This window comes from Camellia sinensis, chromosome 8, assembly GCF_055761805.1.
Source record: "Camellia sinensis isolate YWXY chromosome 8, ASM5576180v1, whole genome shotgun sequence".
Lineage (NCBI taxonomy): Eukaryota > Viridiplantae > Streptophyta > Magnoliopsida > Ericales > Theaceae > Camellia > Camellia sinensis.
Window position 1 is genome coordinate 122,843,152 of NC_138968.1, and position 24,947 is coordinate 122,868,098.

The window sequence follows — 24,947 nt, forward strand, 5'->3', positions numbered from 1 at the left end:
GCTAAAAAAACAATGCCAAACGAAAACAAAAAATAATTGATTGATTAATAAAGACAAAAGTGATTTTGAATTTTTCTTTTTAAAAAATTTCAACCACACAAATTAAAAAAAAAAAAAAATTCAAAAATTGACTTTTAATAGACGAAAAATTATTGATTAATCCTAAAATACTGTCACATAATACTTCACATGTATGTTAATTGATGAAAAAGGTAAGACCGGCAATTTTGTATGAAATAATTTGAAAACATGAGAACGTAGGGATTTATGATTAGAAAAATGTTTCAGACCATTAATTGAAGATTACTAATTAATTACTAATGACGTGGTATCATGTGAACTCCACTATTAATGTGATAGTTTGACTTTTTTTTTCTTCCTTTACACTGTCAACTCTAATGAGATGACATTGGATTCGTTTGGGAAGTGAGTTGTCTTTTTAGTTTTTTTGGCTATTTTAGCCTGGGACTAAAAAGTCTTATTTGGGAAGAGTTTTTTTTTATTTTTTTGACTTTTTGTGAGAAAAAAATGTAATAATTATGGGTTGAATGTGATATTTTGTCTTATTAAATTAAAAAACTTACTTTATCTTTTTGTAACTAAAGTAATTCCAAATCCAACCTAACCATTCTTCCAAACGAAGTCATTAGTATCAAATTATAACACCATCAGGGGGTGATTTGACATGATCTAAATAAGTACACTTTTTAATTTTTAATAAAATATGAGTTTGATTTAAAATGATGTGATAGAGAGTGATGTGATTTAAATAAGATAATAATTTTTTAATTTTTTAACTTTTTTAAATTATGACAAATAAGGCCGGGTGTCTTTTTCTTTTCTCTTTCATTTTATTTTTTTATTTTTTTTGGGGTCTCTCACGCACACTGTACTGTGTACATTTGGGTTGGCATGTCTTCTACTGGTCCTGTCTTTTACTGTGTTTGAGAGAGAGTAGTGAGTGAGGGCGATAACAGAAGGTTAGAGAGAGGAGAAATTATTCATTGCACTGGAGCATTGCTCCCTATTCATGTTTAGAGAAGTGTTCAATTGTTTCCCTCAAAGGAGACAAACAAACAGTGGGATTCACTGTTTCAACCAACAATAATTAGGTTGGAGCAGCTAGATTTGCCCCCTGGCGATGAATAATTTCTCCAGAGAGAGAGAGGGATTTTAATAAAAAGAAAGGAATGCAGCAGCACCTGATGCAGATGCAGCCCATGATGGCTACCGTCACTGCTGATCACATTCAACAGGTACCTCTTCCACTCCCTCCTTTCTCTCTCTCCTGCCCTTTTATTGCTGTCTTCATTATTTATTGTTTGGGTAATGCTATAGACACAAATTTTCTATCAATCATTTGTTTGGTAGAAAATTTGGGACCCCTAACATTTTCGTTATTGTTTTGTTATTACAATTATTTATCAATGAGTTTTGTTAATTGGGTTTTCTTGTAATTGATGTATGGTCTAGTTTTAGTTAATGTATCTTACTGCTATCCAACGTTTCGAGGCTTTCATTTCCTAAGATCTTAATCTTAGTTGATTTGTCAATGTTGCCTCCGGAGGGAGAGCTGAATCTGGCCTTTGTGGGTTTTGCCAATCCCTTTCTTGTTCCTTTTTAATCTGATTGATTGTGTAAAATGGGTTATATGTCGATTTAATGACCCCCATATCATCTTTGAAGGGTTTTATTATAGAGGTATCTGTCTCTTATATATATTGCAGTTAAATGGTATTTACAAGAAATAAATAATTCCCAATCAGAAGTATGTTTCCCAATATTGCAAAATCAGTGGTATCTTGGAAAGTAATTGCAAAGACTTACGCTGTTTGGTAGGAAGATTTAGAAAGGGATTTAGAAAGAGAAATAGAAAAGGTAGGTAAAATGTGAATAAAATATACCTACATTTCATATAGTTTCAACCCTTATGGTTACATTATATAGCCATGTAGCACAGTTATGGATATAATACGGATTTGCTGATACAACAAAACCTAAAAACATACAATACCAGTTCAGTCAGGATACATTCATTAAAATTATATATTTATAATTTTTAGTATTGTATTACACACATAGGCTCAAAGAATGGTGAGAAATTATTCTTTTGGAATTAAGTATCAGTTTAAAAGCCAATAGTTAGTTTACTATTTTTATTTTTTTCAAGTCTTATAAAATGTTTATTTAAATATCAAGTCTAAACTGTTTACATCGCCCCTTCATGCTTTCCATTTCACTTTTATATGCAAAACTTGCACAAAATTTTACTTACTTGTTTTATTGTTAAAATCTAGTTTTTGTATATCATTATATTTTTTATTTACCGTTACTTTTAATAAAGTATGGATATGGATATGGACATGGAACACATCATTACACATTGAAGATACATCATTTTGATAAATTCTAAAAAATAACTTCAATTTCACTATTTTCTTCTTCTCTAAGAAGTAAGCAAAGTATTGAAAAATTATTCTTGTATTTATCCTAATAATTGTACTCTAATGTTACGCCAGATTATCCATGCTTCATAGGTTAACGATTATAGAGAATGTGAAGAAAGAAGAGAGACACTAATTTTGCTGAGGTGTGTGTGTAGTGAGAGTGAGAGATACGGGGAAAGGGAAGACCAAAGGAGAAAGGAAGAGAGAGGAAGGATCTGGGAGTGGTATTCATGCCCCATAAAAATCTGACTCCATGAGATTGAAATTATTTTTTGGTTTTCCATTTGTGCTGATATTTGGGATAACCTTCCCACTAAACTGATATATCTTTCCCCCAATGCCATTTAGCTGCAATTTCCCATATACATATATTTGATTTAGTCTTTTTTTATTAAAAAAAAATTCATGTTCATCCTCAAAGCTTAAGTGATTTGGTACTTTTGTTTCTAGATACCAAATTGGTAGGCTTTTGTGGGGTTATGTTTCTATCACATTATTTATGGAAACGATGGCCTTGTTTGGTTTGTTTTTCAGAAAATTTTTTGAGAAAAATTCTCTACAAACAAATTTTCAAGAGTAATCAAACCAAACAAATTTTTCCAAAAAAATCTCAAAATTTTATTTGATTACCTACTTTCCAAAATCACTCTCTCTCTCTCTCATACACATCAAATCAATCACTTTTTTTAAAACTCTCTCCCCAAAACAATTTTTCAAAACCATTTCTGAAAAAAGGCAAACCAAACAAGTTTTCGTATTTTTTATCTCAAAAACTACTCTACAAACACAAACCAAACACACCCGATATTTACACTTTATTTTTAATCATCCTTTGAAAGGAGTGTGATTGCCATTTTTCTTATTTATTTAGTTTTAGGTATTCTTTTTGTTGATTATTGTCTATTGTTTATTGTATGTGCAGTTTGGTATTTGGGACATATCTTTAAAGGGTGAATTGATACAATATGTGGGTGTAAGACAAATATAAGAAGCCACAGAGAACATGGGTTGTGGCGTTAAGAAAGAAACATCACTTTTCAGAAGCATATGGTCTAATAGTCAAATATGTTAGTGTTAGAATGCAATTTTAGTTAGGTTTGACAATTTTTTAGGCAAATTTTATTTGAGTTGTAGTTGCCTTTGAGATTTAATTAATTTTAGAAGTCCGATTTCATTATCAAAGAAAATTCATATCAACGAAATCAAATTCTTTCATAGTTGTAGTGGATCTAATGGTTCAGTCCAATAGCTAATCTAGCATAGAGTCCAAAACTAAAATATCCCTTCAATGCATTCTAGGTTGGACAATTGAGAGAGGTATCCAACAAGGCAAATAATGCAGAGCTAAAATTGTTCTTGGAAGTGGAAAGTGGACAGGTAACGTCTATTTCATTTTTTTGGCAGTGGTTACTCAAGTTGTTTATTATGGACTTCTGTTTTGGTTAAGTCGTATGGGTTTTATGATATGCACATGGAACTCTACATGTTGAATATGATGCGCACAACTATGCAGGATTTGCGGCCGATTCCTCCACCTGTGAAGAGCAAAGAGGAGATTCTTCTTTTTTTTTTTCAAACTTTTTGACCCTTTGAAAGAGGAGCTTAGGTACTTAACATTTCTTTCCTTGGGTTGAAGTTGCATGTAATTACCAAGGACTCTTTGTTTCCCTTTTCGGTTAGTTATTCAGGTTTATTTTTTTTCATTTTTTCCCCCTGTTGTCAGGTATGTTGGGCGGTTGTTTGTGAAGTCGAATGGCAAGCTAGCAGAAATATTGACAAAGTTAAATGAGTTGGCTGGATTCAGTGAAGAAATTGAACTCTTTGAGGTCGGTTATTTCATTTTAGTAGATTGACTACCATTTTCTTGCTCCCTTGCCTGGCCACATAGCAACAGATTTAGTTCAGACAGTCATCTTACGCACCCCCTTTAATGTTCAGGAAATAAAACTTGAATCTAATGTCATGTGTGAACGCATTGACAAGAAGCTCACCTTTCGTGGTAGTCAGGTATGAACACGATCAATTGTGAGCTGTTTTTGCTTGTACATTCTGCTCTGGTGTGTATAGCCTATTCTTTTTTTTTGGTGGTCGGATATGCATTAACCATGACTAGCTGAAAGGAAATATTCACCTAAATCTTCTGCAGCTTGAAGATGGTGACATCATTTGCTTTCAGAAATCCACTCAAGTTGAAAGTAGTGAACAATGCCGCTATCCTGATGTTCCTTCATTTCTGGAATATGTGCATAATCGTCAGGTGTTCCATGAGCCTTCACAATGTGACATCATTATCTGAAGGTTTGGAAGAGAATAATTCTTCTCATATATCTCAAACATAATCTGTACAGGGCTATAAATAAAGTACAAGAAGTTGACTTCTAGGCCCTATTTGTTTTGGGATGTAAATGATAGGATGGGATTAGGATGGAGGTGGGACTATTTAGGGGTTGTTTGGGATGACCTAAATAAGTGTACTTGTTGTCTTTTTACGAAAAGATGTGCAGAAAAGTAGAGAGGTAATGTGATAGAAAAAAGATAAAAAGATAAAAAGATGGATTATTTTTTGGTTGCCAAACTTGGCCTTAGTGTTGTGTTTGTTTGTAGAGTTGGGGAAGGGATTAGGATGAAAGAGGGGAGTAAGATGGAGCTTAGTTGCATGAATCGTCCCAACAGGTGACGAATCTTAGTAAGAAACGCGATTCCGCGTTTCTTAGAAAGAAATGTGTAGGAATCGCGTTTCCGTAGAGAGAGAAACGCGATCCTAGCCAAGATGGGATCGCTGGTGAAGAAGAACAAAAACCATAGGAGAGAGAGACAGAGGAGAGAGAGTGTGAAGGAAGAGAGTGAGAACACAAACCTTTGACTCCAGTCATCGTCGTCGTCGAACATCCAGTTGACTCGTCGCTTCAAGGCCATTCCTTCACGAGCTGCCTGCTCCTGGACTTTCGACATCGATGATCGACCTTCGATCTGCTCTCGCGATCTGCTCGCGATCTACTCCTCGTCGCTCTCGCCTTCGATCGCCATGGTCATCGCCTTCGATTTGCTCACCTCCGTCAGCTTCTTCTTCTTCTCTCTCTCTCTCTCTCTTCGATTTGTGTTTCTGTCTTCCCTGTCTTCCCCCCTCCCGTTTCTAACATATAATAAATATAATAATATAATAAATAATATAATTTGTTATATAATAATATAATAAATCTAATTAAATCAAACATAATAAAAAAAATCTAATAAGATTTATAAAATAAATCATTATTTTACTATTTTTTTATTATTTTACTGTTTTTTAACATATTTTATTATTTTACTATTTTTTATTTATAATATATATCAATTAAAAATTAAAAAATATATATAAATAAATTAAAAACATTATCTATAAAAATAATACTTAAGATAAAAATAATAAATATATTTAAAAATAATTATTTAACTCACCTTTATATAATAAATATATTTTAGAAATAACTATTAAATATATATATATATATATATATATTACCGTTTCTCGAGGCGCTCCCAACCTAAGAACCTTCTATCAGCTCACGCTTCCCTGCTCCCGCTCCCGCTTCGTGCAACTAAGAGATGGAGGTTGGAAGAGGGATTAGGATGGAGGAGGTGGAGGTGGAGGTGGAGGTGGTATTAGAAAAATAGTGAAAGGATTAGATATTTTTTTATTTTTTTTATTTTTTACATATTGTGAATTTTTTTTTTTTGAACATTAATGTTTAATTTTTTGTATTTTTTTATTTGTTTTATTATTTTATATAAAAATAATTTAACAATTCTTACACTAACAACCATCATCAAAACAAACACAATTTTACTTAATCCCCTCACTATCAATCCCCTCCATTCTACCTCTGAAAACAAACGGGGCCCTAAGAATCTAAATAAAGAAACAACCTAATTCTAGCCAACATAAATTAGTACAGCTATACAACCTTTAATAAGGAAAGAATAACAGGCTGTTACAGCTGTTATACAAGCTTTATCAAGGTTCTGAAAAGCGGTTGCGGTCGCCGTAACGGTGGCGGTGGCGCGGTTGCGGTTGCGGTTACCGGAACTGTGAATTTTTTTATTTTTCGCACAATTTGCAAAAAACTTACCGATACACATATTTTTTTTTTTAGAATCATATTTATTGGGTTTTAAAATAAATTTAGATAATTTTTTCATAATTTTTAAGTATGATCCAATATATTTCATATTTTTAAATCACTATAAAATAATTTTTTTTACATTTCATTTCAATAATTAATGACTTTATATGTCATAAATCCATGTTACACTTGTGGCAAAAATTTCTTTTATTGGACTTAGATGTATAAAATTATTTTTAATTATTATACTTGTGGAAGCATATGTGCATTTTAACTCAAATAGTTTTAAAAAAGTATACATTCTTAATGGAAGAACTTGACAAAGTACATAACATCATAGCATAAATCACAAATAATAGAGAGTACATTTTACATAATGTTACTACTAAAATTACATAATCTCACCACCAAAATGAGTGACGTGGTGCATCTTGGGATTCAGATTGTTGAGCTTGATTGTTGCTGCTACCTTCACCCCACCAAAATGAGTGACGTGGTGCATCTTGGGAATCAGATTGTTGAGCTTGATTACTACTACCTTCATCCCATCCAGTAGGAAATATATAAGTAAATGTGCTCATCATGTCATCCCTTTCTGTTTCGTGCATTGGGAGAGAAAATGGATACCTTGGCTGAAAAGGATCAACATACTCTTGTTGGGCTTGTTGATAATTTGGCAAACGGTATCCTAGAGGACCATGTTGTTGAGGGGGCCAAGGATAATTTTGTTGAGATGGGTAAGGATAGCTCTGGCTATCACTGCTATAGGATGGGTAAGGATGATATGGATAACTATGACTACTATCAGATGAATCAAGCTGTTGTTCTCTACTTCTTATTCTTCTTTCATCCCTACGTGTATCACTACCACGAAACCTCCTAGGTAGTTGGGGTAAAGGTGTAACAGGTTCTCCAATATCATAATGTTCCCCAACATCACATAATCCAAATCCTCCAATAAAATCTTCACTTCCTGCACCAAAACTAGTACCATCACCGCCATCACCACCACCACCGTCACCGTGAGAAGTGCCTTCACCATCACCATCATCACCTCCTCCATCAGATGGTGTTAAACCACCACTATTATCACTTTGAGTTGGAGTAGGAGTTGAGCTTTGAGAAGTGCGTCGAGCTTCATATCTATGGGTGCCACCACTATCGTTTCCATCGCCGCCATCGCCACCATCGCCATTGCTGTCGTTGCCACCATCACCATCATCATCTGAGACCAAATCTAGCCATTCAGAATTATCCACACCATCTAGCAAAGGATTTTCCCTTTCTTCTATCCATGGACTTATTGGATCATCTTCTTCAAATATATAATCCAAGTTAATAGGATTAAAACTCCTATCAATCTCCTCTTGGCTGCTTCTTTTAACGTGTCTCAATTTTAATCTCATGTTGTAGGTAATGAAGACTAATCTTTGGATTTTCTTATATTTCAATCTATTCCTCGTCTTCGTATGGATGAGACTAAAAGTACTCCAATTACGTTCACAGTGAGATGATGTGGTGGTTTGACTTAATACTTTCACAGCTATTTTTTGAAGTTCAGGAGCACAACTGCCATGAATAATCCACCACTCAGCTGCACAAAATTACATTACATTAGACATAAGTCAAAATATGATAAAAAATTATTTAAGTATTTATATATTGTAAATTTGTAATTTTGAAAATAAAACCTGGATTTGATTGTTTCCATGCTCTTTGTGCTAAAGGAGTACCAAAAGTTTCCTGTTTATCTCGAAACAGCAACAACTACAATTTGGACAATCATTACAAGTAATATTTGCAAAAGTAGATTATTACTATTAAAATTTAAATAATTGGTACGTACTTGATTTGTTGCTTTCACTTGAGCATCCATATTAGGCTCCAGTCTGGTAATTACTTTTTTAAGTCCATCCATCACTTCTCTTATCATTTCATTGGATGAGGTAACACCATATTGGAATTGAGGATTTAAAAAATATCCTTCAAAAATAAGAAGACAATTAATAATTGTAAATAAATATACATTTTATAATTGAAATCGTAACACTTACCAGCCGCATGCAAATCTTGATGCAATTGAAAAGACCATCGAGTATCAATAATTTTCCAATACTCGGTGTAGTAGCGACAATCTCTTTTAATTGCCAACTTTGCTCTATCTATAGCTTCATATATGAAACCCATTGTTGGCTTCTCATCTCCATCAACCAACCTCAATACTCTGACTAGGGGCTCATGAACTTTACAAAGCTCTGTTGCTTTCTGCCAAAACTCTTTTCCCAAAATAATTTTTTTCACATTGTAAGGCTGCCCAGTCTTTGCCTTCCCCATCTAGAATTCTTCCACTCATCACTATTAAACATATCTCTCAATTGTTGTTTATATCTAATAATACTCTCAATGGTAATAAAATTTGTAGCAAATCGAGTGATGGCAGGTCGAATCAATTCTCTACCTCTAGTGAATTTTCTCATTAAATCCAACACCCATCCACTATTATAAATGAAATTGGTGATGGTTTTACCATCTTCAATCACCTTTGCTACACTTTTCTCATTGGCTATGTCTTTTAGCATGAGATCGATACAATGTGCTGAACAAGTTGTCCAATATAAATGTTTCCTTTTTCTCATTAACATTTTACCGGTTGCTTTCAGTGCAGGTTCATTATCAGTTACCACTTGAACAACGTATTGTTCTCCAATTTCATCAACAACTTTATCTAACAACCCAAAATAATATTCAGCAGTCCTACTAACAATATTAGAGGCATCAATTGATTTGTGAAATATAGTACCTCTATTGCAGTACACTAAGAAGTTGATGATGTGTTGCCGAGTTAGGCTGCTCCAACCATCACACATGATGGATACACCTCTCTCTGCCCAAATTCCCTTGAATGATCCTATCCATTCTGTCATTTCATCATGCTCCATACCCAAATATACTTCAGAAACTTCATAAGCACTAGGACCCTTTACTCCTGGCCCTACTTCAGCAGCAACATCAAGCATGGGTTGTGTATACTCTGAATCCACTGCATTGAATGGAATACGATTATAGAGTATAAATTTGGACACTGCCTGTCCCAATCTCTCTTTTAGCTTCTGTAAATTCATTGTGGAGATTTTTCGCTGCTTTGTACTTTTGCTCTTTTGGAGTTCTACATCCATTGCCCTCAACCTTGCTTCAGAAGCATTGGGCTTAATCCAATTACGTCCACTTCCACCAATTTCACGCACAGATTGTGATCGACGAAAAACATTAGCAATACCTGACCCTTTTGGCATTCTTTGAGCACTACCCCCTGCACCAGAACTACCACTTGCATCGTATTGTGATCCATGACCTGCAACACCTCGTCTAAATTGTTGCCTTTCCTCCCATTGTTGTTGTGAACGAATACTTGCTTGTCTAGCCCTGGTCATATCTGGATCAGAGTCAGAGTCATCATCTCGAAGATCTACAAAATCTCCCTCTTCATTTTCATCATAGAGATCATCTCCCCTAATATGTGCTTCCAATTCAGTTTTTCTCTTTTGTTTGTCTACTTTACTCATTTTCTTATTTTGTAAATGTTTCATCATTTCTTGCATCACGTCCCTACTAACATTAGGACAAGAACGCACTTGTCCTGTTTGATGTGCTAAATGTTGTTTGAAACGCGTAATTCCACCTTTAATGTGATGTCCACAAAATTTGCAAATAATATGATGCTTAGTGCCTTCAACTTGAGTTCCAAATTTCCAACCAATATCATCACTTGGGGGTTCATCATTGGCACCCTTTTGTCGTGGCATTTTTGAATATGAATTCTGCATCATTAATACATTTTTTAAATTTATTTTTAAATGAAATGATTGTAAAAAAATATTTAAAATTAAATACTAAATAAAATAATTATAAAAAAATGTAACCACTATTTATACATTTGGATTTTACATGCCAATGTAATCATGTAAAAATTTAAAAATAAATTATAAAAATATTTTTAAAAAAAGAAAATTTTGCCATAAAAATTGTTGTCACAACAAATTTTGTCATTAAAAAAAAAAATTGTTATCACAACACATTACAATAAAAAAATAAAAAAATATTTATAATTAAATGTTAAATGAAATGATTATAAAAAAAATTCAACCACTATTTATACATTTGGTTTTTACATGCTAATGTAATTAGGAATAAAGACATTTTTCATGGCATTGATTGAGCTATTGTTTTTATTTTTATTTTTTTATTTTAGAGAAAGACATTTTTTTTAAAAAATAAATAAATTTGTGCTATCAAAATTGTTGTCACAACACATTACAATAACAAAATTTTTTAAAAAAATATTTCAAATTAAATACTAAATAAAATAGTTATAAAAAATACAACCACTATTTATACATTTCAATTTTACATGCTAATGTAATCATATAAAAATTAAAAAAATGAATTATAAAGAATTTTTTTTGAGGTATTGATTTTTTTTTAAAAAAGACATTTTTAAAAAAAATAAAATTATGCCTTTAACAGTGTTGTAATAACAAAATAAAAAATATTTATAATTAAATATTAAATGAAATGATTATACAGTTCAAAAAAAAGCAAATGAAATGATTATAAAAAAAAATGCAACCACTATTTATACATTTGGAGTTTACATGCTAATATAATCATATAAAAATTAAAAAATAAATTATAAAGAATTTTTTTTGAGGTATTGATTTTTTTTTTCTTTTGAAACGATATTTTTAAAAAAATAGTGACTTCAATATTGTTGTCACAACACATCACAATAACAAAATAAAAATATTTATAATTAAATATTAAATGAAATGATTATAAAAAAAATTGCAACAACTATTTATACATTTGGAGTTTACATGCTAATGTAATCATATAAAAATTAAAAAATAAATTATAAAGAAAAAAATTCTTACATAGTTGTTTTTTGGGCTTCAATCACTTGAGTATTTGTTATCTTTTTGAATAACCTGCAAGAAAAAAAAATTCAATAAAAACTGACATATATAAAATGTATTAATATAATTATAGGTGTTATGGTTTTTAGATATTATAAAAAAAAAATCAATCACTAATTATTATATATAAAATACTAAAAATAAATGCATAGCTCTAGATATATATATATATATATATATATTTTAAAAAAATCAATCACTAATTATTATATAAAAATACTAAAAATAAATGCATAGCTCTAAATATATCACATAAATTTTGTAAGTTTTACAAAATTTAAAATCTGAAAATCATTGTAAAAATAAAATTAATAAAAAAAAATAAAATTTGCTAGACACGGCTGTATCTTCCCAGGAAGCTGCACACAAAAAAAAAAAAAAAAAAAAAAAACAAATGTTATATTATATTATATAATTTATATACCTTCCCAAGGTGTATCTTCCCCAGGAAGCTGCAAACAAAAATAAAATAAAAAAACAAAACAAAGGGGCAACACTTCGGAGGAGATGAACAAAACAAAAAGAAGATCAGAGACTTCGGTCCAGGAAGCTGAGCAAACAAAACAAAATAAAAAAAGAAGATCAGAGGAGATGAACCTATGGAAGCAGCACTTCGGTGAAGACGTAAACAGATCAGAGTTTTGTGTTGAAGAACAAAGGGGCAGCCGGAGAGTCACAGAACAGAGGCAGGTTTATCTCCTCCCTCTTCCCTCTTCTCTCTTCTCTGTTCTCTCTCTCTATTTCTCACTCATATCATCTGTATTTCAGATCTGAAAATTTGTGGATGGATACACCTCACCTCGAAGTGGTTCATGTGCTGTAAAGCAAAGCATTTGAACCAGTGATTGAGCCTCTGAATAATAAAGGTATGTACCACATCTTTTGTTTTTTTGTTTTTTTCTTTTGTTTGAACCAGCATTTGCACTATCTGTATTACTTTTTTTTTTTTTTTTGAAAATAATCAGCGAAAAAAGCCCTGTAACGGGTGTAACGGGTCGTTACGCCACCGTTACGACCGTTACGTCGGCCGTAACGGCCGATATACCTGTGAATTTCAATCACACCGCAAAATCGGGGGTAACGCGTGGTGCCTACCACCGAAACCGTTACGTAACACCGCATTTTTAAGCCTTTTTTATCACCCTCCAACAAAAAGGAAATACACCACTTTGGATGTTACCTTTGTAGAACACCCACCTTACTTTGGGGACACTATCTTCAAGGGGAGAGTTTAGTAGAAGATAGATGGTTAGAGGTTGATCATTCCTTGCCTATTCCGAGTGTGGTATCTAGTCCCATACCAAGTGCTAGTTCTTGTTCTAATCCAGATATTCCTCCTACTTCAAATATGTCTTCTCCTAAACTGAATGTGAGTCCCGAATAGAATCCATTGAGCACTATAGAGTCTCTAGAGACCAAAGACGAGAGACTCAAGACACCTATCACCAAGGTATATTCCAGAAGGAAAAAGCCCGAAATCAGCTCACATGATCCAAGCATTGATCTTGAAACAGGCAATGAAATTGAAACTCGGTTTTTTGATTCTCATGAAGACTCGGAATTGCCTATTGCCATTAGGAAAGGTGTTAGAACTTGCACTCGTCACCCTATATCTCAATTTGTTTCCTTTCAGCATCTCTCACCTCAGTATCAAGCTTTTGTCACCCAAATGTCTTCCCATGAAGTTCCCAATAGTGTCCAAGAAGCTATTAACTTGAAGCCATGGAGGGAAGCCATGAATGAGGAGATGAGAGCCTTGGGAGAAAAATCAAACCTAGGAGATAGTAGAATTGCCAAAAGGAAAAAAAACTATGGGGTGCAAATGGATTTTCACCATCAAGTACAAAGCCAATGGAACTTTGGAAAGGTACAAGGCCCGATTAGTAGCAAAAGGGTATACCCAGACATATGGGATCGATTACTAGGAGACTTTTGCACCGGTGGCCAAGATGAACACTATCCGGATCATTCTCTCATTGGCAACAAACTTTGATTGGCCACTACTACAGTTTGATGTAAAGAACGTTTTCCTCCACAGAGACTTAGAGGAAGAAGTATTTATGGATATCCCAACCGAGTATGGAAAACAGACATGGTCAAACAAGGTGTGCAAGTTTAGAAAGTCTTTATATGGACTTAAACAATCTCCTCGGGCTTGGTTTGGAAGATTCATGAGAGCTGTGGTAAAAAGAGACTATCGTCAAAGTCAAGGTAATCATACTTTGTTCATTAAACATTCACATCAAGGGAAGATTACTGCATTGATTGTTTATGTTGATGATATTGTGGTCATTGGAGATGATCAAGAAGAGATTATAGGACTAAAAGCCTACTTGGCTAGGGAATTTGAGATTAAAGATTTGGGTAAACTTCTGTATTTTTTGGGAATTGAGGTAGCAAGATCAAAACAAGGGCTGGTGATTTCTCAAAGGAAGTATATACAAGACTTGCTTAAGGAAACTGGCATGCTTGGATGTAAATCAGCCGAGACTCCTATTGAGCAGAATCACAGATTGGGAGAGGCTAATGAAGATCAACTTGTTGACAGAGGAAACTATCAACGGTTGGTGAGAAAGCTTATTTACCTATCACACACACGACCAGATATTGCATATGCCATGAGTTTGGTAAGTCAATTTATGCATGCTCCACTTAAATCTCATTTAGATGTTGTATACCGAATTCTGAAATATTTGAAGGCAACTCCCGAAAAAGGTATATTGTTCAAGAAAAGTGAAGATTTAAGGTTGAAGGCCTACACAGATGCAGACTGGACATGTTCTATTGTGGATAGACGATCTACTTCTAGCTATTGTATTGTACCCTTTTAGGTGGAAATCTTATTACTTGGAGAAGCAAGAAACATGTGGTGGCCCGTTCTAGTGCAAAAGCAGAGTTTAGAGCCATGGCACAATACATATGTGAACTTCTTTGGGTAAAAATGATCCTTAAAGATCATAAGATTGTGTTTCAAGAACCTATGGTGCTTTATTGTGACAACAAGGCAGTCATTAGCATAGCATACAACCCAGTTCAGCATGACCGAACCAAGCATGTAGAGGTGGATAGACACTTCATAAAAGAGAAGATTGATAGTGGACAAGTGAGAACTCCAAATGTATCATCCACAAAACAACTAGCTGATATTCTCACTAAAGGACTACCTAGCCTAAGTTTTCAACGAATCACGAGCAAGCTGGGAATGCATGATATCTACACACTAGCTTGACGGGGAGTGTTGGAATATGGATCTTCTTAGGGTGTATAAAGCTCAAGGTTAAAAATGCGGTGTTACGTAACGGTTTCGGCCGTTACGTAACGGTTTCGGTGGTAGGCACCACGCGTTACCCCCGATTTTGCGGTGTGATTGAAATTCACAGGCATATCGGCCGTTACGGCCGACGTAGCGGTCGTAACGGTGGCGTAACGGCCCGTTACACCCGTTATAGGGCTTTTTTCGCTGATTATTTTCAAAAAAAAACAACAAAAGAAATACGGATAGTGCAAATGCTGGTTCAAACAAAAGAAAAAAACAAAAAAACAAAAGATGTGGTACATACCTTTATTATTCAGAGGCTCAATCACTGGTTCAAATGCTTTGCTTTACAGCACATGAACCACTTCGAGGTGAGGTGTATCCATCCACAAATTTTCAGATCTGAAATACGGATGATATGAGTGAGAAATAGAGAGAGAGAACAGAGAAGAGAGAAGAGGGAAGAGGGATGAGATGAACCTGCCTCTGTTCTGTGACTCTCCGGCTGCCCCTTTGTTCTTCAACACAAAACTCTGATCTGTTTACGTCTTCACCGAAGTGCTGCTTCCATAGGTTCATCTCCTCTGATCTTCTTTTTTTATTTTGTTTTGTTTGCTCAGCTTCCTGGACCGAAGTCTCTGATCTTCTTTTTGTTTTGTTCATCTCCTCCGAAGTGTTGTCCCTTTGTTTTGTTTTTTTATTTTATTTTTGTTTGCAGCTTCCTGGGAAAGATACACCTTGGGAAGGTATATAAATTATATAATATAATATAACATTTGTTTTTTTTTTTTTTTTTTTTTTCTTTTTTTTTTTTTTTTTTTTGTGCAGCTTCCTGGGAAGATACAGCCGTGTCTAGCAAATTTTATTTTTTTTTATTAATTTTATTTTTACAATATTTTCAGATTTTAAATTTTGTAAAACTTACAAAATTTATGTGATATATTTAGAGCTATGCATTTATTTTTAGTATTTTTATATAATAATTAGTGATTGATTTTTTTTAAATATATATATATATATATATATATATATATATATATCTAGAGCTATGCATTTATTTTTAGTATTTTATATATAATAATTAGTGATTGATTTTTTTTTTTTTTTATATCTAAAAATCATAACACCTATAATTATATTAATACATTTTATATATGTCAGTTTTTATTGAATTTTTTTTTTCTTGCAGGTTATTCAAAAAGATAACAAATACTCAAGTGATTGAAGCCCAAAAAACAACTATGTAAGAATTTTTTTCTTTATAATTTATTTTTTAATTTTTATATGATTACATTAGCATGTAAACTCCAAATGTATAAATAGTTGTTGCAATTTTTTTTATAATCATTTCATTTAATATTTAATTATAAATATTTTTATTTTGTTATTGTGATGTGTTATGACAACAATATTGAAGTCACTATTTTTTTTAAAATATCTTTTCAAAAGAAAAAAAAAATCAATACCTCAAAAAAAATTCTTTATAATTTATTTTTTAATTTTTATATGATTATATTAGCATGTAAACTCCAAATGTATAAATAGTGGTTGCATTTTTTTTATAATCATTTCATTTGCTTTTTTTTGAACTGTATAATCATTTCATTTAATATTTAATTATAAATATTTTTTATTTTGTTATTACAACACTGTTAAAGGCATAATTTTATTTTTTAAAAAAATGTCTTTTTAAAAAAAAAATCAATACCTCAAAAAAAATTCTTTATAATTCATTTTTTTTTATTTTTATATGATTACATTAGCATGTAAAATCGAAATGTATAAATAGTGATTGTATTTTTTATAACTATTTTATTTAGTATTTAATTTGAAATATTTTTTTAAAAAATTTTGTTATTGTAATGTGTTGTGACAACAATTTTGATAGTACAAATTTATTTATTTTTTTAAAAAAAATGTCTTTCTCTAAAATAAAAAAATAAAAATAAAAACAATAGCTCAATCAATGCCATGAAAAATGTCTTTATTCCTAATTACATTAGCATGTAAAATCCAAATGTATAAATAGTGGTTGAATTTTTTTTATAATCATTTCATTTAACATTTAATTATAAATATTTTTTTATTTTTTTATTGTAATGTGTTGTGATAACAATTTTTTTTTTAATGACAAAATTTGTTGTGACAACAATTTTTATGGCAAAATTTTCTTTTTTTAAAAATATTTTTATAATTTATTTTTAAATTTTTACATGATTACATTGGCATGTAAAATCCAAATGTATAAATAGTGGTTACATTTTTTTATAATTATTTTATTTAGTATTTAATTTTAAATATTTTTTTACAATCATTTCATTTAAAAATAAATTTAAAAAATGTATTAATGATGCAGAATTCATATTCAAAAATGCCACGACAAAAGGGTGCCAATGATGAACCCCCAAGTGATGATATTGGTTGGAAATTTGGAACTCAAGTTGAAGGCACTAGGCATCATATTATTTGCAAATTTTGTGGACATCACATTAAAGGTGGGATTACGCGTTTCAAACAACATTTAGCACATCAAACAAGACAAGTGCGTCTTGTCCTAATGTTAGTAGAGACGTGATGCAAGAAATGATGAAACATTTACAAAATAAGAAAAAGAGTAAAGTAGACAAACAAAAGAGAAAAACTGAATTGGAAGCACATATTAGGGGAGATGATCTCTATGATGAAAATGAAGAGGGAGATTTTGTAGATCTTCGAGATGATGACTCTGACTCTGATCCAGATATGACCAGGGCTAGACAAGCAAGTATTCGTTCACAACAACAATGGGAGGAAAGGCAACAATTTAGACGAGGTGTTGCAGGTCATGGATCACAATACGATGCAGGTGGTAGTTCTGGTGCAGGGGGTAGTGCTCAAAGAATGCCAAAAGGGTCAGGTATTGCTAATGTTTTTCGTCGATCACAATCTGTGCGTGAAATTGGTGGGAGTGGACGTAATTCGATTAAGCCTAATGCTCCTGAAGCAAGGTTGAGGGCAATGGATGTAGAACTCCAAAAGTGCAAGAGTACAAAGCAGCGAAAAATCTCCACAATGAATTTACAGAAGCTAAAAGAGAGATTGGGACGGGCAGTGTCCATGTTTATACTCTATAATCGTATTCCATTCAATGCAGTTGATTCAGAGTATACACAACCCATGCTTGATGTTGCTGCTGAAGTAGGGCCAGGAGTAAAGGGTCCTAGTGCTTATGAAGTTTCTGAAGTATATTTGGGCATGGAGCATGATGAAATGACAGAATGGATAGGATCATTCAAGGGAATTTGGGCAGAGAGAGGTGTATCCATCATGTGTGATGGTTGGAGCAGCCTAACTCGGCAACACATCATCAACTTCTTAGTGTACTGCAATAGAGGTACTATATTTCACAAATCAATTGATGCCTCTAATATTGTTAGTAGGACTGCTGAATATTATTTTGGGTTGTTAGATAAAGTTGTTGATGAAATTGGAGAACAATACGTTGTTCAAGTGATAACTGATAATGAACCTGCACTGAAAGCAACCGGTAAAATGTTAATGAGAAAAAGGAAACATTTATATTGGACAGCTTGTTCAGCACATTGTATCGATCTCATGCTAAAAGACATAGCCAATAAGAAAAGTGTAGCAAAGGTGATTGAAGATGGTAAAACCATCACCAATTTCATTTATAATAGTGGATGGGTGTTGGATTTAATGAGAAAATTCACTGGAGGTAGAGAATTGATTCGACCTGCCATCACTCGATTTGCTACAAATTTTATTGCCATTGAGAGTATTATTAGATATAAACAACAATTGAGAGAGATGTTTAATAGTGATGAGTGGAAGAATTCTAGATGGGGGAAGGCAAAGACTAGGCAGCCTTACAATGTGAAAAAAATTATTTTGGGAAAAGAGTTTTGGCAGAAAGCAACAGAGCTTTGTAAAGCTCATGAGCCCCTAGTCAGAGTATTGAGGTTGGTTGATGGAGATGAGAAGCCAACAATGGGTTTCATATATGAAGCTATAGATAGAGCAAAGTTGGCAATTAAAAGAGATTGTCGCTACTACACCGAGTATTGGAAAATTATTGATACTCAATGGTCTTTTCAATTGCATCAAGATTTGCATGCGGCTGGTAAGTGTTACGATTTCAATTATAAAATGTATATTTATTTACAATTATTAATTGTCTTCTTATTTTTGAAGGATATTTTTTAAATCCTCAATTCCAATATGGTGTTACCTCATCCAATGAAATGATAAGAGAAGTGATGGATGGACTTAAAAAAGTAATTACCAGACTGGAGCCTAATATGGATGCTCAAGTGAAAGCAACAAATCAAGTACGTACCAATTATTTAAATTTTAATAGTAATAATCTACTTTTGCAAATGTTACTTGTAATGATTGTCCAAATTGTAGTTGTTGCTGTTTCGAGATAAACAGGAAACTTTTGGTACTCCTTTAGCACAAAGAGCATGGAAACAATCAAATCCAGGTTTTATTTTCAAAATTACAAATTTACAATATATAAATACTTAAATAATTTTTTATCATATTTTGACTTATGTCTAATGTAATGTAATTTTGTGCAGCTGAGTGGTGGATTATTCATGGCAGTTGTGCTCCTGAACTTCAAAAAATAGCTGTGAAAGTATTAAGTCAAACCACCACATCATCTCACTGTGAACGTAATTGGAGTACTTTTAGTCTCATCCATACGAAGACGAGGAATAGATTGAAATATAAGAAAATCCAAAGATTAGTCTTCATTACCTACAACATGAGATTAAAATTGAGACACGTTAAAAGAAGCAGCCAAGAGGAGATTGATAGGAGTTTTAATCCTATTAACTTGGATTATATATTTGAAGAAGATGATCCAATAAGTCCATGGATAGAAGAAAGGGAAAATCCTTTGCTAGATGGTGTGGATAATTCTGAATGGCTAGATTTGGTCTCAGATGATGATGGTGATGGTGGCAACGACAGCAATGGCGATGGTGGCGATGGCAGCGATGGAAACGATGGTGGTGGCACCTATAGATATCAAGCTCGACGCACTTCTCAAAGCTCAACTCCTACTCCAACTCAAAGTGATAATAGTGGTGGTTTAACACCATCTGATGGAGGAGGTGATGATGGTGATGGTGAAGGCACTTCTCACGGTGACAGTGGTGGCGATGGCAGCGATGGAAACGATGGTGGTGGCACCTATAGATATCAAGCTCGACGCACTTCTCAAAGCTCAACTCCTACTCCAACTCAAAGTGATAATAGTGGTGGTTTAACACCATCTGATGGAGGAGGTGATGATGGTGATGGTGAAGGCACTTCTCACGGTGACGGTGGTGGTGGTGGTGGTGGTGGCGACAATGGTGGTGATGGCGGTGATGGTACTAGTTTTGGTGCAGGAAGTGAAGATTTTATTGGAGGATTTGGATTATGTGATGTTGGGGAACATTATGATATTGGAGAACCTGTTACACCTTTACCCCAACTACCTAGGAGGTTTCGTGGTAGTGATACACGTAGGGATGAAAGAAGAATAAGAAGTAGAGAACAACAGCTTGATTCATCTGATAGTAGTCATAGTTATCCATATCATCCTTACCCATCCTATAGCAGTGATAGCCAGAGCTATCCTTACCCACCTCAACAAAATTATCCTTGGCCCCCTCAACAACATGGTCCTCTAGGATACGGTTTGCCAAATTATCAACAAGCCCAACAAGAGTATGTTGATCCTTTTCAGCCAAGGTATCCATTTTCTCTCCGAATGCACGAAACAGAAAGGGATGACATGATGAGCACATTTACTTATATATTTCCTACTGGATGGGATGAAGGTAGTAGTAATCAAGCTCAACAATCTGATTCCCAAGATGCACCACGTCACTCATTTTGGTGGGGTGAAGGTAGCAGCAACAATCAAGCTCAACAATCTGAATCCCAAGATGCACCACGTCACTCATTTTGGTGGTGAGATTATGTAATTTTAGTAATAACATTATGTAAAATGTACTCTCTATTATTTGTGATTTATGCTATGATGTTATGTACTTTGTCAAGTTCTTCCATTAAGAATGTATACTTTTTTAAAACTATTTGAGTTAAAATGCACATATGCTTCCACAAGTATAATAATTAAAAATAATTTTATACATCTAAGTCCAATAAAAGAAATTTTTGCCACAAGTGTAACATGGATTTATGACATATAAAGTCATTAATTATTGAAATAAAATATAAAAAAAAATTATTTTATAGTGATTTAAAAATATGAAATATATTGGATCATACTTAAAAATTATGAAAAAATTATCTAAATTTATTTTAAAACCCAATAAATATGATTCTAAAAAAAAAATATGCGTATCGGTAAGTTTTTTGCAAATTGTGCGAAAAATAAAAAAATTCACAGTTCCGGTAACCGCAACCGTTACGCTGCGGCCTTTACACCCCGCAACCGCAACCGTGCCACCGCCACCGCCACCGTTACGGCGACCGCAACCGCTTTTCAGAACCTTGGTGATAACACTTATAGCCTAAGAAGCACGGATACGGGATACGGGTACGATACGGATATGGCGATAGGGCAAAATTTGAAAAATTAGGATACGGGTACAGCGGGAATACGTTCGTAAAAAATATTATTTTTACAATTATTAGTAATGTAACTTGCATAAAAATAAAACCTAAAGCAAAAGATGATAAAAAAGAAAGATTTCAGCAATTTCAGTAAAATTTCAAACAATTTCAGCAATTCAATAAAAAAAACAAAACATTAATGTAGTTAACATTTTCAATGATAAAAAAAAAAAAATTCTCACAAGGTTCCTTGATATTGTTGTCTTTTGAAAAAATAAAAAGTGGGTACTAGTAGTAGCTTAGCTTAGTTACAAAAAAAAGAAAAAAAATAAAAAATCAAAGGGTTTAGTTTAGTACAGTGAGAGGGAGAGACAGTGAGATTGTGTGAGACGGAGAGACAGAGAGAGAGTGAGATTGAGCGAGAGGAGAGAGAGAGAGAGAGAGAGAGAGAGAGACATCGAGCGAGAGAGAGGGACTGAGGGACTGAGATCGAGTGACAGAGATAAAAAAGTAAGAAAGTGAGAAAGTGAGAGAGTAAGAGCGAGAGAGCGAGAGCGAGAGAAAATGAGAGTGAGAGTGAGAGTGAGAGAGAGAGGGGGACTGACCTTGATCGACAACTCCTTCTCCTCCTCGCTGCTGTTCGCAAATGGCAATGGAAACGATAGAGAAGACAACGCCAACTATTGCTCTGTTTGACTTCTTGTTGCTTCAGTGCTCGTGAGCTAGGGTTTGTTTTAGTTTTTTTGTTTTATTTTAGATAATTTTTGTTATTTTACACTTTGACCCCATTATGAGTTTGTAAAATTATTTTTTCGCCCCGCCGTATCCTGAAAGTATCCGAGCGTATCCATAAAGTATCCTTACGTATCCCAAATGTATCCGAAATTCAAAAAAAGAAAAAAAAAAAAAGGGATACTTCTTTGCCGTATCTAATACATATCCTGCCGTATCAGACGTGTATTCGTATCCGATGCGTATCCAACATGCGTACGAGGGCCATTTCAGAGTATCCATGCTTCATAGCTTATAGCCCTTTTGAGTAGGAGAGTACCCCAAGAATACACATTTGATAGTCCTAGGATCAAGTTTACCCTGTAAATGACTATGAACATGTACATAGCTAGTACATCTGAATAGTTTTAGAGATAAGGACCCAACCCCTTGGAAATTTGGAAACAAGGATGAGAGTTTACTCACGGGAGATTGAAACTGAAAAACTTTTGATGGCATTCGGTTTATCAAGTATGTAGCAGTGAGTACTGCTTCCCCCCAATAGGTTAACTTTCGTTTGGAAAAGAAGGGACCTAGCAACTTCAAGAAGATGTCGGTTTTTTCTTTCTCCTACTCCATTTTGTTGGGGTGTGTCAACACAAGATGAGTGATGTAGGATGCCTTCATTTGCAAGATAAGTAATGAGATCTTGATTGAAGTATTCCTTGCCATTATTAGATCTAATTGTGTGTATTTTTGTCCCAAACTGAGTGCTAATAAATTTGTGGAACAAAGGAAAAAGAGTGGAAGTTTCTAATTTGGACTTCATAAGATAGACCCAAGTAGTACGAGTGTAATCATCTATAAATGAGACAAACCACCAAGAACCAGAAATATTTGGTATACGGGAAGTATTCCAAACATCCGAATGTATTAAACTAAATGGAGATAAGATTTGTGGAGTTTTCAAAGGAAAGGATACAGGATGATGTTTGGCCAATTCACAAATTTCACAATGAAATTTCCCCACTTTATTATTCGTAAACAAGAAAGGAAACATTTTTTCCAACAAAGGAAAAAGGGGGTGTCCTAACCGTCTATGCCAGAGCCAAACTTGATCATCTTTTTGTTGAATTGTAGTAGAGACCAAGACTTGAGACTCTTGATTCTTTTTCACCAAATCTGCTTCCAAGAAGTATAAGCCTTCCTTCAATTCAACATGCCCAATCATCTTCCCGGTAGCACGATCCTAAAAATTGCAACCAGAGGAAGTAAATAAAACTAAACATTTTAAATCATCAGTGAGTTTTCCTACAAACAGAAAATTATAGGATAAATTTGGAACATAGAGGATTGATTTTAGGCATGAAGTGGGTGATATTTGGACATTTCCTTTTCCGGCAATGGGGGACAAGGAACCATTGGCAACTTTGATTTTTTGTTTTCTTAAATGTGGGATATACGTTGAAAAATGATTGAAGGTGCTGGTCATGCGATCTGATGCAGCAGAATCAACTATCCAGATACTAGAATTGACACTCTTGGAGGTGATTAAGGCAAAGCTATTACCTGATTGGATCATGGAGCAAGAACTTGAAATTGGAGTCAAGTTTGTGGTTTGATTATCAACTTGATTTAGCAAAATTTTCAGCTTTTCAACCTCACTTTTGCTGAACCCCATAGCTTCCTTATGGTCATCTACAACCACAGTTTGACGAGCTTGACCTGATTTTGACTTCCTCCTTTGCTGCCAATTCCCTTCAAGCCTTGTGGTTTTCCATGCAGTTTCCAGCACATCTCCTTGGTGTGGCGCAGTTTGTGACAGTAATCACACCACATCTTCTCTCTATCCAGATTTTTCTTTCCTTCATTCCTTCCCCAAGCAACTTTTGATGCAGCCAAGGCCAAATTCTCACTGGTAGGCTTATCCAGCATCACCACCTGCCTACTTGCTTCTCCTCGAACAATTGAGAAAACCTTATTCAGGGATGATAAATTCTCCCTGTCCAAAATTCTGCCTCTAATCTGATCAAACTCACCATTTAACCTCTCAAGGAAATCAAATATTCTTTCTTCTTCAAGTGCTTTTTGCAGCTTTGCAGTGTCCGTGCTACACACCATCTCAATCCTTTGATAATGGTCTAGTTCCAACGAAAGGCTCTTGATGGTATTGTAGTATTCAGTGACACTGGAAGATCCTTGTTTTGTGTTGTGAATCTTCGTTTTCAGTTCATAGATATGAGCTTTCATACCTACATTAGAGTAAGTTTGTGCAGCAGCTTCCCAAATGTCAATGGTTGTTTTAAGGAACATGTAAGTCTTCCCAATTTCTGGTTGAATAGAGTGGAGTAGCCATGACATAATCATGGAATTCTCCACAACCCAAGTCTTGAAATTGGGATCGGTTGGCTTTGGTGAAGGATCTGTGAGATATTCTAACTTCCCTCTGCCTTTGATTGTCAACATTGCTGATTGTGACCATTCAAGGTAATTGGTCCCATTCAGTTTTGTTGAAGCAATCTGGAGGCTCAAACTTTCAGATATTGAAAGGGCTTTTGGGGCTGAAGAAGATGCATCTGTGACCTCAGATATGATTCAATGAAGGAATCAGTGGGCAGCAAGACAAAAAACTGATCTGAAGAGGACACAGAAACAGGTTGTCGAAGGGACTAACTAGTCTTCTAAATCCGAGATGGCAAAAGATAGCAACAATCAGAGGAATATAACGGAAATTCTGAATGGCAATGAAGGCCACAGTGAATCAGCTATGAAGGCTAAATAATCCTAACAATGAAGGCTAGGTTAAGAGGCTGCTAGGGTTAGGGTTTCTAAATCAGCTCTGATACCATGAAGGTTTGGAAGAGAATAATTCTTCTCATAT

The 24,947-nt window shown here is 33.9% G+C and overlaps 3 protein-coding genes across 9 annotated transcripts in view; 2 read left to right on the forward strand and 1 right to left on the reverse strand.

The window, feature by feature from the left end:
• Positions 1-882: 882 nt before the first annotated feature.
• Positions 883-24,947, forward strand: part of LOC114317448 (ubiquitin C-terminal hydrolase 13) — a 39,157-nt gene continuing 15,092 nt past the window's right edge. Inside the window, exons 1-5 of one of the 6 annotated variants that reach the window (XM_082883338.1) lie at positions 883-1,256; positions 3,747-3,824; positions 3,961-4,053; positions 4,171-4,273; positions 4,386-4,454. In XM_082883338.1, coding sequence (XP_082739464.1) covers positions 4,410-4,454 — 45 coding nt within the window. In that variant the 5' untranslated portion in view covers positions 883-1,256; positions 3,747-3,824; positions 3,961-4,053; positions 4,171-4,273; positions 4,386-4,409. Of the gene's footprint in view, positions 1,257-3,746; positions 3,825-3,960; positions 4,054-4,170; positions 4,274-4,385; positions 4,455-21,612; positions 22,083-24,947 lie in introns of those variants that run through there. The other 5 variants (XR_014338149.1, XM_082883335.1, XM_082883334.1 and 2 more) reach the window with 5 other exon arrangements.
• LOC145797087 (uncharacterized) lies at positions 6,873-12,484 on the reverse strand. Of its 2 annotated transcripts, none has more exons than XM_082883333.1 (6): positions 11,948-12,484; positions 11,482-11,535; positions 9,351-10,368; positions 8,397-8,533; positions 8,242-8,293; positions 6,873-8,144 (listed from the first exon to the last, which is right to left on the reverse strand). In XM_082883333.1, the coding sequence occupies exons 3-6, from the start codon at positions 10,351-10,353 to the stop codon at positions 6,952-6,954; spliced, it is 2,385 nt and encodes a 794-aa protein (XP_082739459.1). In that variant the 5' UTR covers positions 10,354-10,368; positions 11,482-11,535; positions 11,948-12,484; the 3' UTR covers positions 6,873-6,951. The 2 variants fall into 2 exon arrangements, with proteins under 2 accessions (XP_082739459.1, XP_082739458.1); XM_082883332.1 differs by having other exon boundaries at positions 8,242-8,317; positions 11,948-12,473.
• Positions 14,952-20,750, forward strand: LOC145797440 (uncharacterized). Its single transcript, XM_082884590.1, has 6 exons — positions 14,952-15,352; positions 15,969-16,022; positions 17,136-18,899; positions 18,971-19,107; positions 19,187-19,262; positions 19,360-20,750. The coding sequence occupies exons 3-6, from the start codon at positions 17,354-17,356 to the stop codon at positions 20,748-20,750; spliced, it is 3,150 nt and encodes a 1,049-aa protein (XP_082740716.1). The 5' UTR covers positions 14,952-15,352; positions 15,969-16,022; positions 17,136-17,353.

What these genes read in the sequence shown, in the direction of transcription:
- LOC145797087 (XM_082883332.1), bottom strand. Translation starts at nt 10,353, where the DNA reads ATGCCACGACAAAAGGGTGCCAATGATGAACCCCCAAGTGATGATATT. An exon ending in AAGTGAAAGCAACAAATCAA is followed by an intron (nt 8,318 to 8,396) that starts GTACGTACCAAT and finishes TCCAAATTGTAG; the next exon opens with TTGTTGCTGTTTCGAGATAA. An exon ending in ATGGAAACAATCAAATCCAG is followed by an intron (nt 8,145 to 8,241) that starts GTTTTATTTTCA and finishes AATTTTGTGCAG; the next exon opens with CTGAGTGGTGGATTATTCAT.
- LOC145797440 (XM_082884590.1), top strand. Translation starts at nt 17,354, where the DNA reads ATGCAAGAAATGATGAAACATTTACAAAATAAGAAAAAGAGTAAAGTA. An exon ending in AAGTGAAAGCAACAAATCAA is followed by an intron (nt 19,108 to 19,186) that starts GTACGTACCAAT and finishes TCCAAATTGTAG; the next exon opens with TTGTTGCTGTTTCGAGATAA. An exon ending in ATGGAAACAATCAAATCCAG is followed by an intron (nt 19,263 to 19,359) that starts GTTTTATTTTCA and finishes AATTTTGTGCAG; the next exon opens with CTGAGTGGTGGATTATTCAT.